At 46.6% G+C, this 14,847-nt stretch overlaps 1 protein-coding gene across 1 annotated transcript; it reads left to right on the top strand.

The window, feature by feature from the left end:
* Window positions 1-910: 910 nt before the first annotated feature.
* On the top strand, window positions 911-8,046 carry pax10 (paired box 10). The gene is made up of 7 exons (XM_056577831.1): window positions 911-1,010; window positions 3,459-3,632; window positions 5,816-5,898; window positions 6,165-6,321; window positions 6,526-6,599; window positions 7,330-7,447; window positions 7,946-8,046. Exons 1-7 carry the CDS (start codon window positions 911-913, stop codon window positions 8,044-8,046), a joined length of 807 nt encoding a protein of 268 aa, XP_056433806.1.
* The last annotated feature ends 6,801 nt before the right edge of the window (window positions 8,047-14,847 follow it).

Below are 14,847 nucleotides of genomic sequence, written 5' to 3'. Positions count from 1 at the left end.
ACCACACTCTCTCTCTCAACCCCTCTCTCACATGCCCTCTCCTCCCTCTCTCTCTCATTCTCTTTCACACTCCCTCCTGGATGGCAGACCAATGGGTTTTGCAGATGCACCATCCTGTTTCTCTCTCTCTCTCTCTCTCTCGCTCTCTTTCGCTCTCTCTCTTGCTCTCTCTCTCTCTCCCTCACCCTCTCCTCTCTCTCTCTCTCTCTCTCTCAGGTCTAGGTTCTGGTATGGGTCTGGTCTCCATCAAGGCTTCAGTGCTGTTGTTGTTGTTGTTATTGTGGCTCATGTGATCCAAAGTTGTGGTCTCAGGCACACCGCTTTCCGCTTCGTGTGTGTGTGTGTGTGTGTGTGTGTGTGTGTGTGTGTGTGTGTGTGTGTGTGTGTGTGTGTGTGTGTGTGTGTGTGTGTGTGTGTGTGTGTGTATGTTTGGCTAGAAACAGCTAGCATAATAAATGCAATGTTTTCAGAGAGTTAGAATGTAACATGGCTCTCATTGGTAGACTCACACACACACACACACACACACACACACACACACACACACACACACACACACACACACACACACACACACACACTGATACATAACTAACTCTATGTCTGTCTGTCATTATGAAGCTAATTCACAACAATGGGCGCCGTGTGTGAACTCATGCGTTGTGTGTGTCCCCCGCCCCCCCCTCATCCCTCCCCCGACCTCGTCTCCCCCCCGACCTCCTCTTCCCCATCACTTCAACGACCAGAGGAGGAGAGGAAGGACAGTAGCAGAAGAGTGAGAGAGAAAGACAGAGAGAAAGAGATATACACATACACAGAACTAGAGAGAGAGAGAGAGAGAGAGAGAGAGAGAGAGAGAGAGAGAGAGAGAGAGAGAGAGAGAGAGAGCAGTGGGACTCTGCTGCTTCTGATGTACGACAAGGTGACCATGATCAACCTGCAGGACGGATCCAACTGGACTGGACCCAACCACTGGTACCAGGACCCATCAGCGCTTCGTCCCCACCACGGCCCAGGTAACCCCACACTGCACCCCAGACCGGGTCATAGGCTGGACCAGATGTCGGACTAGATCATAGACCAGTTCAGAGGCTGGACCAGATGTCGGACTAGATCCTAGACCGGTTCAGAGGCTGGACCAGATGTCTGACTAGAACATAGACCGGTTCAGAGGCTGGACCAGATGTCGAACTAGATCATAGACCGGTTCAGAGGCTGGACCAGATGTCGGACTAGATCATAGACCAGTTCAGAGACTGGACCAGATGTCGGACTAGATCATAGACCAGTTCAGAGGCTGGACCAGATGTCGGACTACATCCTAGACCGGTTCAGAGGCTGGACCAGATGTCTGACTAGAACATAGACCGGTTCAGAGGCTGGACCAGATGTCGGACTAGATCATAGACCAGTTCAGAGGCTGGACCAGATGTCGGACTAGATCATAGACCAGTTCAGAGGCTGGACCAGATGTCGGACTAGATCCTAGACCGGTTCAGAGGCTGGACCAGATGTCTGACTAGAACATAGACCGGTTCAGAGGTTTGATTCAATAGATGTCAGATTATATAATATATTAGATTAAATTAGATGAGTTAAAATCTAGAATAATATATTAGATTAGATATAGATTTGTATACTAGAATACATTGGATTACATATTAATGTATTAGATTAGATATTAAATATTACATTTTATTAAATGGGTGATCGTATTTGCTCTCCTATTTGGACCTCAAACTGTGACTGTATGAAATCGTTGCAGTTACATTTAGCCAGAATAGGTTTTTACCGCGGGGCTGTTTAAATCGTTAAAAAATATAGATTGTGCAGTAGAAATTGACTGTTATAGAGAGATATAGATAGAGATTCTGAGCAGTAGCATTGTCAAATTGTGTAAATAAGATCTGCTGTAGATAAGTGATATTGTGGCACTGTATTAAGACTGTGGAGGAGATCAGGGTATGCGTGTATTATTGTGTTTTGGCTGTACTTCTTGAGTTTGTCCTCAAAGATTGCGATGCTCGATCACAGTGTAAATAGAGATTGGGACGCTCTCCTGATGTTAGAAAGGTTCTAGGGATGTCCGAGTGACGTTCTAGATATGCTAGAGATGTTCTAGTGATGCTAAATATGTTCTTATAATGTTCTAGATATGCTAGATGACAGATGGATGTCTTTTGGTTTTAATTCTATCCTCAAAGATTGTGACGCTGGATCCCAAAGTGAAGGGGACAGAGATAGTGATGTTCTCGTGGTTAGAGATGTTCTAGGGAAGGGGACAGAGATCGTGATGTTCTCGTGGTGAGAGATGTTTTAGTGCTCAGAGATGATTTCCTGGTCAGAGATGTTCTCGGGGTAAGAGATGTTCTAGGGAAGGGGACAGAGATCGTGATGTTCTAGTGAAGGGGTACGGTGTTGAGGCATGCAGAGTGAGGGCTCCCTCCTCACCCATAGCCCCCCCTCACCCTCCTCCAGGGAGGGAGAGGGGGGGCTATGGGTGCATGGAGGGTGAGGGTTGATAGGGGTGCATGGAGGGTGAGGGGTGCTATAGGAGGGTGCTACCGGTGAGTGGTGCTGGGACGGTGAGAGGTGCAGGGAGGGTGCTATGGGTGCTATTGGTGCCATAACAGACATAATACGACGCACCGCTGGAGTAAAGGTCACTGGTTAGTGTACCGGGGTGGTGGGGAGGGCCTGACTAATGGGTGAGACACACGTCAACAGAGACGCTGACAAAGACGTTCTAGTGATAGTTTGCGATGTCTGATATTAGAGATGTTCTATTAATCATTGTAGAGCAAGTGCTGTTTAACGGTTGTTTCTAGTGATGTCAGTGATTTCCAGGTGACGTTCAGGTGATGTTAGTGAGGTTCTAGTGATGTAACTGATGTTCTATTGATGTTAATGATGATGTTACTGACGCTCTATGTTAGAGGTGTTTCTTTGATCGTTCTAGTGGTAAGCGAGTGGCACACCATTCCATCAAGAACTGGTGGACGTCAAACAGTGATATCATCAACAGGATCTGGATCTATATCTGGATATGGGCAGTGGCCTGTCCAGGCCAGAATGGGGTCCGTCCTGAATCAGATTGGAATCGGATCGCTTTAGTGTTGATTATTGGTATCGGTAATAAAGCAGTAATAGCGCTGTAATATGGCAGTAATACAGCAGTATATCATCTGTATTATGGCGGTTATATCGCAGTATATAGCCGGTACCAGGGGTTGCAGAGCAGTGGCAGCATGGCGGGTTGCTGAAGGTGGGGTTGTGACGGTGGGGTGGTGGGGTTCTGACGGAGGTGGGAGGGGGTTCTGACGGAGGTGGGGTTCTGACGGTGGGATGACGGGGTTCTGACGGCGGCGTTCTGACAGTGAGGGGGTACTGACCGCTGAGTTCTTACGGTGGGGTTCTGATGACGGGGTTCTGACTGGGGTGCTTGTGGGTCCCCTCAGCCTCGGACGGCTGCCTGCTGGACGAGGACAGCGGGCCGCCCAGCGCGAGAGGGCCGGGGAGAGGAGGGGAGAAGGAGGAGAGAGGAGGCTCCCCGCTCCGGCTGCAGCTGAAGAGGAAGCTGCAGAGGAACAGAACCAGCTTCACCCAGGAGCAGATAGAGGCTCTGGAGAAAGGTCAGGCACCCACACGCACGTGTTTACACAGGTACACACACAAGGACACACACACACACACACAGAATGAAACACACACACACACACACACACACACACACACACACACACACACACACACACACACACACACACACACACACATAAACACACACACACACATAAACACACACACACACACACAAACACACACACAGAACGAAAGACACAGCCCCACACACACACACACACACACACACACACACACACACACACACACACACACACACACACACACACACACACACACACACACACACACACACACACACACACACACACACACACACAATGATTATCTCTCTCACTCCCACTCTCTTTCTCTCTCTCTCTCTTACACACACATGGAATGAAACCCACTTACTCACACACACATAATGATACTCTCTCTCACAAACACAAACACACACACAGAATGAAACAAACACACACAAATGCACACACATACAGAATGAAACACACTCACACCGCACACACGTAATGCAATTCACCCAGAAGACACGCAAAAAAATAAACATAGACCGACAGAGTTCCATACCGCCATCTCAGCTCAGCACGCTGTGTTTCTGTATCCTATACGTGAACATAGACCCACCATGTGATCCGCAAGACAGCCGGGACGGCCAATTACAGCGATGTCCACTCATGTGTCGCCAGAGCGCGGCTGTGTCTGACATCGTAGCGCCGCTGCTGTATGTTAGCAATAATTACAGCGATCCATTCCAGTTCAGCTCCTCAACTCAACCTGATCCCTGGACCAAAAAGTCACCCAGTTTCTCAATCACCTATGATAAGATTATTTTATTTTTCTCAGGAAAGTTTAGGTTTTACAGCAGAAAATAACAAAGATAAACAGTGCAAGTCTGGTCAGGATAGCATTCATAACAGGAATGACACATAAATGCACCTCTGTGTGAAAAGATTATACGAATGGCTGTTCGACCAAGAACAATAAACAATACAATAAAATATATACAGTACCTATTTACATTTCTCTCATATCAGGGCTAAGAAATTGAAAGGTGTGCAAATATAGAGCCAATGTGCTCGTGTGATACCAAGATAAAAGTGTGTTTCAAAGTTTGTTCTTATGGTTTTATACCAGAGCGAGTTGATTGGAAGATGAGGAGAAGTGTCTGAACTGGTAGTGCAGGTGACCAAGAGAGATCAGAAGTTCAGCCAGAAGAACCAGACACCAACTACAACCCCAGAACTAAATACTAAACCCATCTGCACCTGAAAGCGTCCGCGTGAAACATTCAGTTCAGCTTCCTTCAACTACAAGTGGACTAAATGCTTCTTGTTTGGAGTGCTTTTAATGTGAAAATCCATTGCTTTGATGCAAGTCTTGCAAAAAACTAGGGATCACACCGAGGGCCTTGCAACTCAACTTTAATTTTAGAGTTACGACCGTCTCATGGTCTAAATAATTTAAACTAAGTGCCATAGATGAATATTTAAAAGGCAGTTGGAGGCAAATGTCTGAGCAATCATAGTCTCATGATGTTTAGAGTTAAGGTAGAAGAGGCTGATCCGAAGATGAATGTCTGTGTGGTGGAAACTCTTAAAGTCAAGAGTACACCATAGAAGAAGAGCTCCCTCCCACAAGGAACTGGAAATTATCACTGGTCCCAACAAACAATCTTCTACTGGTGGACACTGCATGGGAGCTGCCCAGTACAATCACAGTCTTTTACTGGTGGAGAGTTGTAGCCACAGGTTAGCCTTACATATACAATCACTTCTTAGCTAGGATGGGATAGTTATGTTGGAATACATAAGGTTAGCTAGGTTAGAGTATGTTAGGTAAGATAGGGTAAGGTTGATTAGTATCGATAATCAATCAGTTTAACCTGGGCTAGCCAGGTTAAACTGGGTTGGACCAGGCCAGGTCAGGCTAGGTTTATCTAGGTTAATTCAGGCTTGGCTAAACTAGGGATAGGGATAGGGTTAGTTCAGGTTAGAATATGGTGGGTTAGGTTTGACAAGACCAGGCAAGACTCGAACAGGTAAGGCCATCCCAGTTCAGGTCAGGCCAGGCCAGGCCAGACTAGGCTAAATTAAGATAGCCCAAGGCTTTACTTCGGTCTGGGAGGCTAGGTTTTGCTTCTTAATGAGTGACATGAAGTCCTCCTGATCCACAGAGTTCGAGAGGACCCATTACCCCGATGTCTTCGCCAGGGAGCGGCTGGCCAACAAGATCGACCTCCCAGAAGCGAGGATACAGGTGGGGTCCGCTGTGTGTGTCAAAGCCTTACAGGATACAGGTGGGGTTTGCTGTGTGTATCAAAGCCTTACTTTTAAGCCTAGTGTTCTAGATATATCTAAATTAACAAATTTATAATGTATTAAATGTTACATTAAATCGTCTGTTGTTGTTGTTTCCAATGTAACATTAAAGTAAAAACAAGAAAACGAACAAAGAAACCTCTTTACTTAGCCTCTGACCTCTCAGCCCCCACCCCCTCTAAAGAGCCTGTCTGTGATTGGCAGGTGTGGTTCTCCAACCGCAGAGCCAAGTGGAGGCGGGAGGAAAAGCTCCGCAGTCAGAAGAGGGCAGGTAGCATCACATCCTGTTCTCAGAGCCAAGCCCCTCTGACCACTTCCTTCAACACGCCCGTTTACCACCAGCAGCACACAAACAACACAGGTGTGTACGTGTGTGCGTTGGTGTGTGGGTGTGGTGTGCATGCGTGTGTGTGTGTGTGTGTGTTTGTGTGTGCGCGACTGTGTGTTTGTGCGAAGAGCTTTGAATATAGTATCATTTCAAAAGTAGTCTAATAATTTATTAAAAAATTCTCTCCCCCTTTTTCTCCCCATCCCTCCCCCCATTTCTCCCCCTCTCCCTCTTCAGGGCCCATGTTGAGTCAGGCTGACTCATCTCTGTCCAGTTACTCTTCTTTGTCTGTTTTCTCCTCAGCAGTTCAGGTAGGACACACACACACACACACACACACACACACACACACACACACACACACACACACACACACACACACACACACACACACACACACACACACACACACAGACACAGACACACACACACACAAATTAACACACAAATTAGCACACAATATAATGGTTGGTGAGGTCCCCCCTTCACTGTAAAGCGTCTTTGAGTGTCTAGAGAAGCGCTATATAAATTCAATCTATTGTTATTATTATTATTATTATTATTATTATTATTAATAATAATAATCTTTACTATGAAAGTATTGGCTGTCAGAATTCTGAATTTCCTTGGTCAAGTTACGTGATATGATACTAGCCGGGCATATTCTTTAAAATTATGGCAATCAAAGATTGTGACATATGCGAACAATTTTCATGAAACCAGATGGATTTAGTTCCGTGTTCTCGATATTTTCTGAAAGACCGGGAACGACGTTGATATTTGATGGCCTTTCCAGCTACGGTACTCTGCTGCCCTCTAGTGTTCAATCAGCAAAACGTTATTTAAATCATACGCTATGCGTCGGTGAATTTATGCCACATGGTTTGTGAATGTCATGGGTTATGAAATATTACCTTATACTCTCCTTTAATATTCTCTCTTCCTTTGCCCCCTCCTCTACCTCCTCTCCTCCGCCCCCTCATTTCCTCCTCCTTCACTCCTCCTCTCCCCTCCCCTCTCCTCCTCTCTCCTCTCCTTCAGTCCCTTCCCTCCCCAGCCGTCTCCTCCTATTCCTGCATGCTCCCCTCTCCCCCCCGCTCCTTCGACTCCCTCTACACCTCCTCCCACATGCAGCCGTCCTCAGCCAACACCAATACAGGTCTGTCTGTCTGTCTGTCTGTCTGTCTGTCTGTCTGTCTGTCTGTCTGTCTGTCTGTCTGTCTGTCTGTCTGTCTGTCTGTCTGTCTGTCTGTCTGTCTGTCTGTCTGTCTGTCTGTCTGTCTGTCTGTCTGTCTGTCTGTCTGTCTGTCTGTCTGTCTGTCTCTCTCTCTCTCTCTCTCCTCTCTCTCTCTCTCTCTCTCTCTCTCTGTCTGTCTGTCTGTCTGTCTGTCTGTCTGTCTGTCTGTCTGTCTGTCTGTCTGTCTGTCTGTCTGTCTGTCTGTCTGTCTGTCTGTCTGTCTGTCTGTCTGTCTGTCTGTCTGTCTGTCTGTCTGTCTGTCTGTCTGTCTGTCTGTCTGTCCGTCTGTCTGTCCCTCTGTCTGTCCCTCTGTCTGTCTGTCCTTCCATCTGTCAAAGTATCACATCATTAAATGATGTATTTATAATTGTAGATGATGACAAAAGTATTTTCTCTCTCTCTCTCTCTCCCCCCCCCCAGGGCTTATATCCCCGGGGGTCTCGGTACCGGTGCAGGTCCCGGGTTCGGACCCCCAGGGTCTGGGTCAGGATCTGGGTCAGTACTGGGCTCGGCTGCAGTGAGTCTCCTGAGTCACACAGGGGCGAGGTTATGCATGTGTGGACGTGTGGATGTGTGGACGTGTGGACGTGTGGACGTGTGGACGTGCAGGGCTCATGGGCACGAGAATGAGGAAGCGAGGAATCGAGCTACATGTAGGGAGAGGTCTCGTTCACCCTTATCGACCCTGGCCTGGTCCACACCCTGGTCATTACCCTGGTCCATACCCGGGTCATTACCCTGGTCATTACCCTGCTCATTACCCTGGTCCATACCCTGGTCATTACCCTGGTCCATACCCGGGTCATTACCCTGGTCATTACCCTGGTCCATACCCTGGTCCGTACCCTGGTCCACACCCTGTTCATTACCCTGGTCATTATCCTGGTCCATTCCCTAGTCCATACCCAGGTCATTACCCTGGTCCATACCCTGGTCATTAACCAGGTCCATACCCTGGTCCGTACCCTGGTCCATACCCGGGTCATTACCCTGGTCCACACCCTGGTCATTACCCTGGTCCACACCCTGGTCATTACCCTGGTCCGTACCCGGGTCATTACCCTGGTCCGTACCCGGGTCATTACCCTGGTCATTACCCTGGTCCATACCCGGGTCATTACCCTGGTCCATACCCGGGTCATTACCCTGGTCCGTACCCTGGTCATTACCCTGGTCCATACCCGGGTCATTACCCTGGTCATTACCCTGGTCCATACCCTGGTCATTACCCTGGTCCATACCCGGGTCATTACCCTGGTCATTACCCTGGTCCATACCCTGGTCATTACCCTGGTCCGTACCCTGGTCATTACCCTGGTCCATACCCGGGTCATTACCCTGGTCCACACCCTGGTCATTACCCTGGTCCATACCCGGGTCATTACCCTGGTCCACACCCTGTTCATTACCCTGGTCATTATCCTGGTCCATACCCTGGTCATTAACCAGGTCCGTAGCCTGGTCATTACCCTGGTCTATACCCTGCTCATTGCCCTTCTCTTTACCCTGATCATTACCTTGGTCATTACCCTGCTCATTATCCTGGTCCATACCCTGCTCATTACCTTTGTCATTACCCTGGTCATTACCCTGGTCATTACCCTGGTCATTACCCTGTTCCATAACCTGGTCCATACCCTGGTCCATACCCTGGGCCATACCCTGGTCATCATTACCCTGCTCATTTCCCTGCTCCATACCCTGCTCATTACCCTGCTCATTACCCTGGTCATTATCCTGGTCATTACCCTGGTCATTACCCTGGTCATTACCCTGGTCCATACCCTGCTCATTACCCTGGTCCATACCCTGGTCCATACCCTGCTCATTACCCTGGTCATTATCCTGGTCATTACCCTGGTCATTACCCTGGTCATTATCCTGGTCATTACCCTGGTCATTACCCTGGTCCATACCCTGCTTATTAGCCGAGGCAATAGGAGGGTTTCAGTCAAGTGATAAGGAGTTCCTTAAAGAGGTTCAGCCATTTTGGTTCTTCTTTTCAGTTCCAGAAGGAAGGAACCAGTTGTTATGATTCTTATGATAATGTTGGGAAAGCTCAACGATGGCAGCTATAATGTGCGTGTCAAGGTATGAAACCCTCCTATAGCCCATTACCTCATCACTGTCTCCACCCTTACACTAGTTATTACCCTGGGGATACCCTGTTCCTTTCCTGGGGCAATTACCTTTACCTTTACCTGGATATTAGCCTGGTCTCCATCCTGGTCATTCAAGCAAGCATTACCGAGGTCACTAGCATGGTCATTATACTGCTGTTTACCCAGCATGCATCCCTGTTCTGAACCTTGGCCCCGGTTTGCCGTCCAAAAAATTGAAATCAACAGAAGACCCACAACGAAGACGCCTAGAGAATAAGCTCTCAGCCCGGTGTTGGGCGTGGACCCCATGACCAGAGTGTTAAAATAGGCTGTGCATATAAAACATGGCCCTTTGTGCTTTTTAAAGAGCGACGGGGAATTTGGTAAACAACTCTTAGTTTTAAAGGATTTTTACGAGACAAGGAAAAACCCATAAGCGAACGGCTCTCCCATCCCATAATTCAGCATTGTCTGAGATGAATCAGCATCGACATACTGTCTACCCTAATGATCTGCTGACCAATCACTGTTAGCGTGTGAATATCTGTGTGAGAATGTGGTTTGAACAAGGTTTGAACCCGCGCCCACAACACTGCCGGCGAGTTCCCGGAGAAAGACTGTAGCTCCACCAAACTGTGAACATTTCAGAACTTCTAGAGACAATCACCGTCTGGTCAGACACAGAACAAGTGCATATTTTTGTATAGAGATTAATGTATGGTGGTGATGAAGGTAACTCAATATTGGTCGTTATCGTAGAGAACACTGCAGCTCAGCGAGGAAATTGATCATTTGAGTGAGGAAGGCAGGAAGTACATATCCATTAGCCAATGACAATCAAGCACAATATCTTCTTATATCCAATAAATGTGAACACTGTGAAAAAACGGAATGCCACCAACTGTGAACCTGTTTCAACCTGTTTAAACATGTTTTAGCCAGCGCCACGCGACCAAATAAAACACTACAGGATCGGAGACCAAGACAAGGTTATGAGGAGATGAACGTTTGTATTACGGTGTTATTGTGGTTCACCCCTCCTGCCCCCTGCGTCACGTGAACGGTTCTGTAGGATCTCCCTCTCCTGTCTGACGACATGTGATTATTTATGTTTTTTACATGGCTGTACGTGTGCGTTCTGCTACTATTATTCTGCCTTCTAACGTGTTACTTAACTGTGTGTGCTGGGTCAGTTCCGACAGTAAACCTGTCGATGACGACCTGAGACCCCTTTAATGACAATAAAGATGTGTGGAAGGACCAAATATATCTTTATCTATATATTATTTTTTTAATATCTATATATCCTCCCACCATGTTTTAGACAGCTGGACCATGACAGTTACGGTTGGGTTTAGAGTTAAGGTTAATGCGATTGCTGAGGTAAGTGTCCTAGCTAGGGTTAAAAGCATGAGGTAAGCTAAGGCTTCGCCAGGAGCTAAGTGTGAGGTCTAAGGTAAGGATTAGGGTTTGGGTTGTTTGAAAAGAAAGCCCAGCCATTAAGGGCTGTGTTTAATACCCTCCCTGTCTTAACCCTGAAAGTCCTGTGAGGTAAGAGGAAGGGCCGGGCTCGGGTCAGAGGTTTGGATTGGCGTTTGGATAAGGTCAAGTGTTACAGCAGGGTTGCCAACTTTCAGGCTTCTGGCGTGGGTCACACACACTATCACCTTCAGCCTCAAACTCATGCTGCCCAAACCAGTCACACGTCTACCTGGGGGACAGTAGTCAGGCTATGTCAGTAAACTGGCCGTTTTCTTGTTTTTGGAAAACTGAAAATCTGACCCTTTACCTTTTGGATTTTGGCGGGAATCTGACCATACTATAGTACCCCGACCCAGACAGAGACTCCTGATTAGGGCTGGAAATGTTTTGAACAGAGCCAGAGCCTGCGGCATGGGGAACAATTAATCAATAATAAAGCAAATCACAAATAGTTCTGATTATATTTGCAAGCTACATCAGGATTATGCATTGCTGCCCATAAAGCTCCGGCTTCCTAGCAGAGCCCCCTAACTCTCTGCTGGGGGGAACAAGTTCTCTGCTGGGAATCAGTTCTCCTCTAATGTGCTGAATCTGCTTCAGTTCTCAGGGGAGGAGGAGGAGGAGGAGGAGAGGCTGGAGATATGGCACGTATTATGTTTTTCTTCAGTACACAAGAGGAAGTGGCTCTTGTGTATGGTTGTCAGAAGTGTTGCACCACAGTTAAGTGGAAAAATGACTGATAACTAGTTACTCTTCAAAATAGTAACTTAGTTACTTTACTGATTACTTGATTTTAAAGTTAACTAAGTTCGATTACAAGATACTTTATCAGTTACATTTAGCTGCGACAAGACCCCTTGCCGCCTCAAAATAAAAAATGACAACCGGTTTTGCCAATACTAACGTTTCCCCCCCCCCCCCCCCCTTTCAACAATTGCTTGCCCCCCATCATGGTTGTTCTACCCCCCGGTCAACGACTGGTCTTCCACTCCGGTCAACAATTCTGCGCAGAGGGCTGGTAGGGGGAATTTGGGGGGGCCCATCAGTACCTCTTATATGTATACAGGGCCCCGAATTTGGTGATACGGCCCTGGGTGCACACACTGACATACGGCTTTCAACCTCTTCCGCCAACTTTTAATGTGTAGTAACTTTAATCTGATTACTGGTTTGGAAATAGTAACACTTTAGATTACTCATTACTGAAAAAAGTGGTCCGTCATATAATCTTCCGGAAGGTTAGCAATGACCATATTTGGAGGGAAAATTAACTATGCGGGTCATAACGAAGAGAACAAGGGGGCGTAAATGTGTAATTTCACGTGTTCATTAAGAAACATTACTTTTGGACACATGTTATTATAATACGAATGATTGCTGTTGTCGGTACAGTAAGGATGTTCATATAACCATGTGCCAAGCACTGATGCTGCACAATGCTTAGTACTGTTTTTAAGTGCAAGATCTTACAACATACAATATGTGTGTGAGAGCGGCGTGGGCAGGGACGTAGCCACATGGGGGCCCGTGGTCAGAGGTTGGCCACACACCGCTGGCCAACCCTGGGCCATACTAATCCTGAACTGAAACGGTCTAAAGAAAGCTGAAATATTTGCACTATTAGTTTCATCTAACTTTGACTTATTATTCTTATTCAAAGTGATATCTATTGACGTAATTAATAAATATTGCATTTAAAATGCACCCCCCCCCCCACCCCCCCCACAACCAGGCGCGTTTCCAGGAAGGGGGGGGGGGGGGGGGGGCATTTTAAATGCAATATTTATTAATTACGTGGGGGGGGCTATGCAGAGTCTATGTGATTATAACTACTAAGTGTCATCAAATAACCTACTTAACGCAATTAGTGGGACTTTTGGCATTGTTGAGATGAAGATATAAATAGGATCATGATGGTACATCAGACATGGCTGTGGTGGGAAGAGCACTCTACCACTGAAGGAAGTGATATCACTCATGTCTCAGCCTCTGCTCTTGCTGTATTGAAACACATATGTAAGTGTTATGCGTACACCTTCATATCTAAAACGTGGTGGCAGGATGTTCTATTTCAGGGAGAACCAGCTCTAAAATGTCAGAAAATGTCATTGAAAATGAAGAACAGCTGTTCTATAAACTAAGGGCTATACTAGTAGATTACTAAGCGAGTTGCGGCCTGTTCAGCAGCCACACAGAAACATTGTGCGTGTGACTCATGGTCATTACCACCACAAGCATGTTTGGCTGGAAACCATCACATGATGCAGACATATGATACAATCCTGATCGTATCCGGAAATTAATTTAAATGAGACAGCCCTATTACATTTACATTCCGGGCATTTAGCCGACGCTTACATCCAAAGCGACTTACAATAAGTCCATTAGTCAAAAGAAAGAGAAACAATATATCGCTGTCGGTACAGTAAGGATGTTGATAGAACCATGTGCCAAGCACTAACAATCACTAGGTTAACCCGTTTCAAAGAGAGCTAGGGCCTTAAAAAAAAAATTGTTCGGTTCCGGTTTCCGACCGACCCTGTCAATTGATGTGCGACCCAAATTATTTTATGAGCTTAAAAAAAAAAAAGGTTTTGATGCAAACTATAATTACGTTTTTGTACAGCACCTCTTCATTCTGTTCAAGGATGAGCGCATTCTCTCGTTTTTAAATGAGAACAACCTACCTATCATTCGCTGCCGCTGGAAAAAATAAAATAAATTCCCTACCTACCCATGACCTCAACTGACAACCCACAGGAACCAAACTTTTATTTTTTTTAGGCCTAGGATAAGATGCTGCACAATTCAAAGTGGTGTTTTTAAGTGCAAGATCTTACAAAATAAAAAGTGTGTAAGAGGGGTGTGGGCAGGGGCGTAGCCATATGGGGACCAGGGGGGGCCACGGCCCCCCCTGGTCGGAAACGGTCTAAAGAAAGCTGAAATGTTTGATCTAACTTTGACACATTATTCAAAGTGTTTTTGACGTTATATTTTGGCTTAAAATAGCCCCCCCTCCCCCCCCTCCTGGCTACGCGCCTGGTTGTGGGGGGGGGGGGGGGGGGGAAAGCTATGCAGAGTCTATGTGATTATAACTATTAATACTAAGTGTCATAATATAACCTACTTCACGCAAATTCTGGGACTTTTGGCATTGTTGAGTGTTCATTACACAGAGATGAAGGTATAAATAGGATCATGATGTTACATCGGACATGGCTGTGGTGAGCACTCATTAAAGGAAGTGATATCACTCATGTCTCTGCCTCTGCTCTCGCTGTATTGAAACACATCGTTATGTGTACACCTGCATATCTAAAACGTGGTGGCAGGATGTTCTATTTAAGGGTGAATCAGCTCAAAATCCCCTACCACTCACAACCCAACCTGGAAACTACGGTCCAGGCAGTCACTCACTAAAATGTCAGAACATTGAAAATTAAGTACAGCTGTTCTATAAACTAAAGGCTATACTAGTAGATTATCAAGCGAGTTGCGGGCTGTTCAGCAGCTAATCAGACACATTGTGCGTGTGCCTCATGTTCATTGTCACAACAAGCATGATCATCTGGAAACCATCACATGACACAGAGATATGATACAAACGGCTCTCTGGGGAGCTCTCAGAGCTCATCACCTCACAGACAGACACACTGAGTCACTACCTTCAGACGATGTAGACAGACTTGAGTCACAGCCCTGAGTAGTAGACAACATGGACCCCAGTTACCCCAGGAC

The sequence above is a fragment of the Gadus chalcogrammus genome, chromosome 18 (genome assembly GCF_026213295.1).
Source record: "Gadus chalcogrammus isolate NIFS_2021 chromosome 18, NIFS_Gcha_1.0, whole genome shotgun sequence".
NCBI classification, from domain to species: domain Eukaryota; kingdom Metazoa; phylum Chordata; class Actinopteri; order Gadiformes; family Gadidae; genus Gadus; species Gadus chalcogrammus.
The sequence above is the reverse complement of the archived record's forward strand: the minus strand, read 5'-3'. Positions and strand labels throughout refer to the sequence as shown.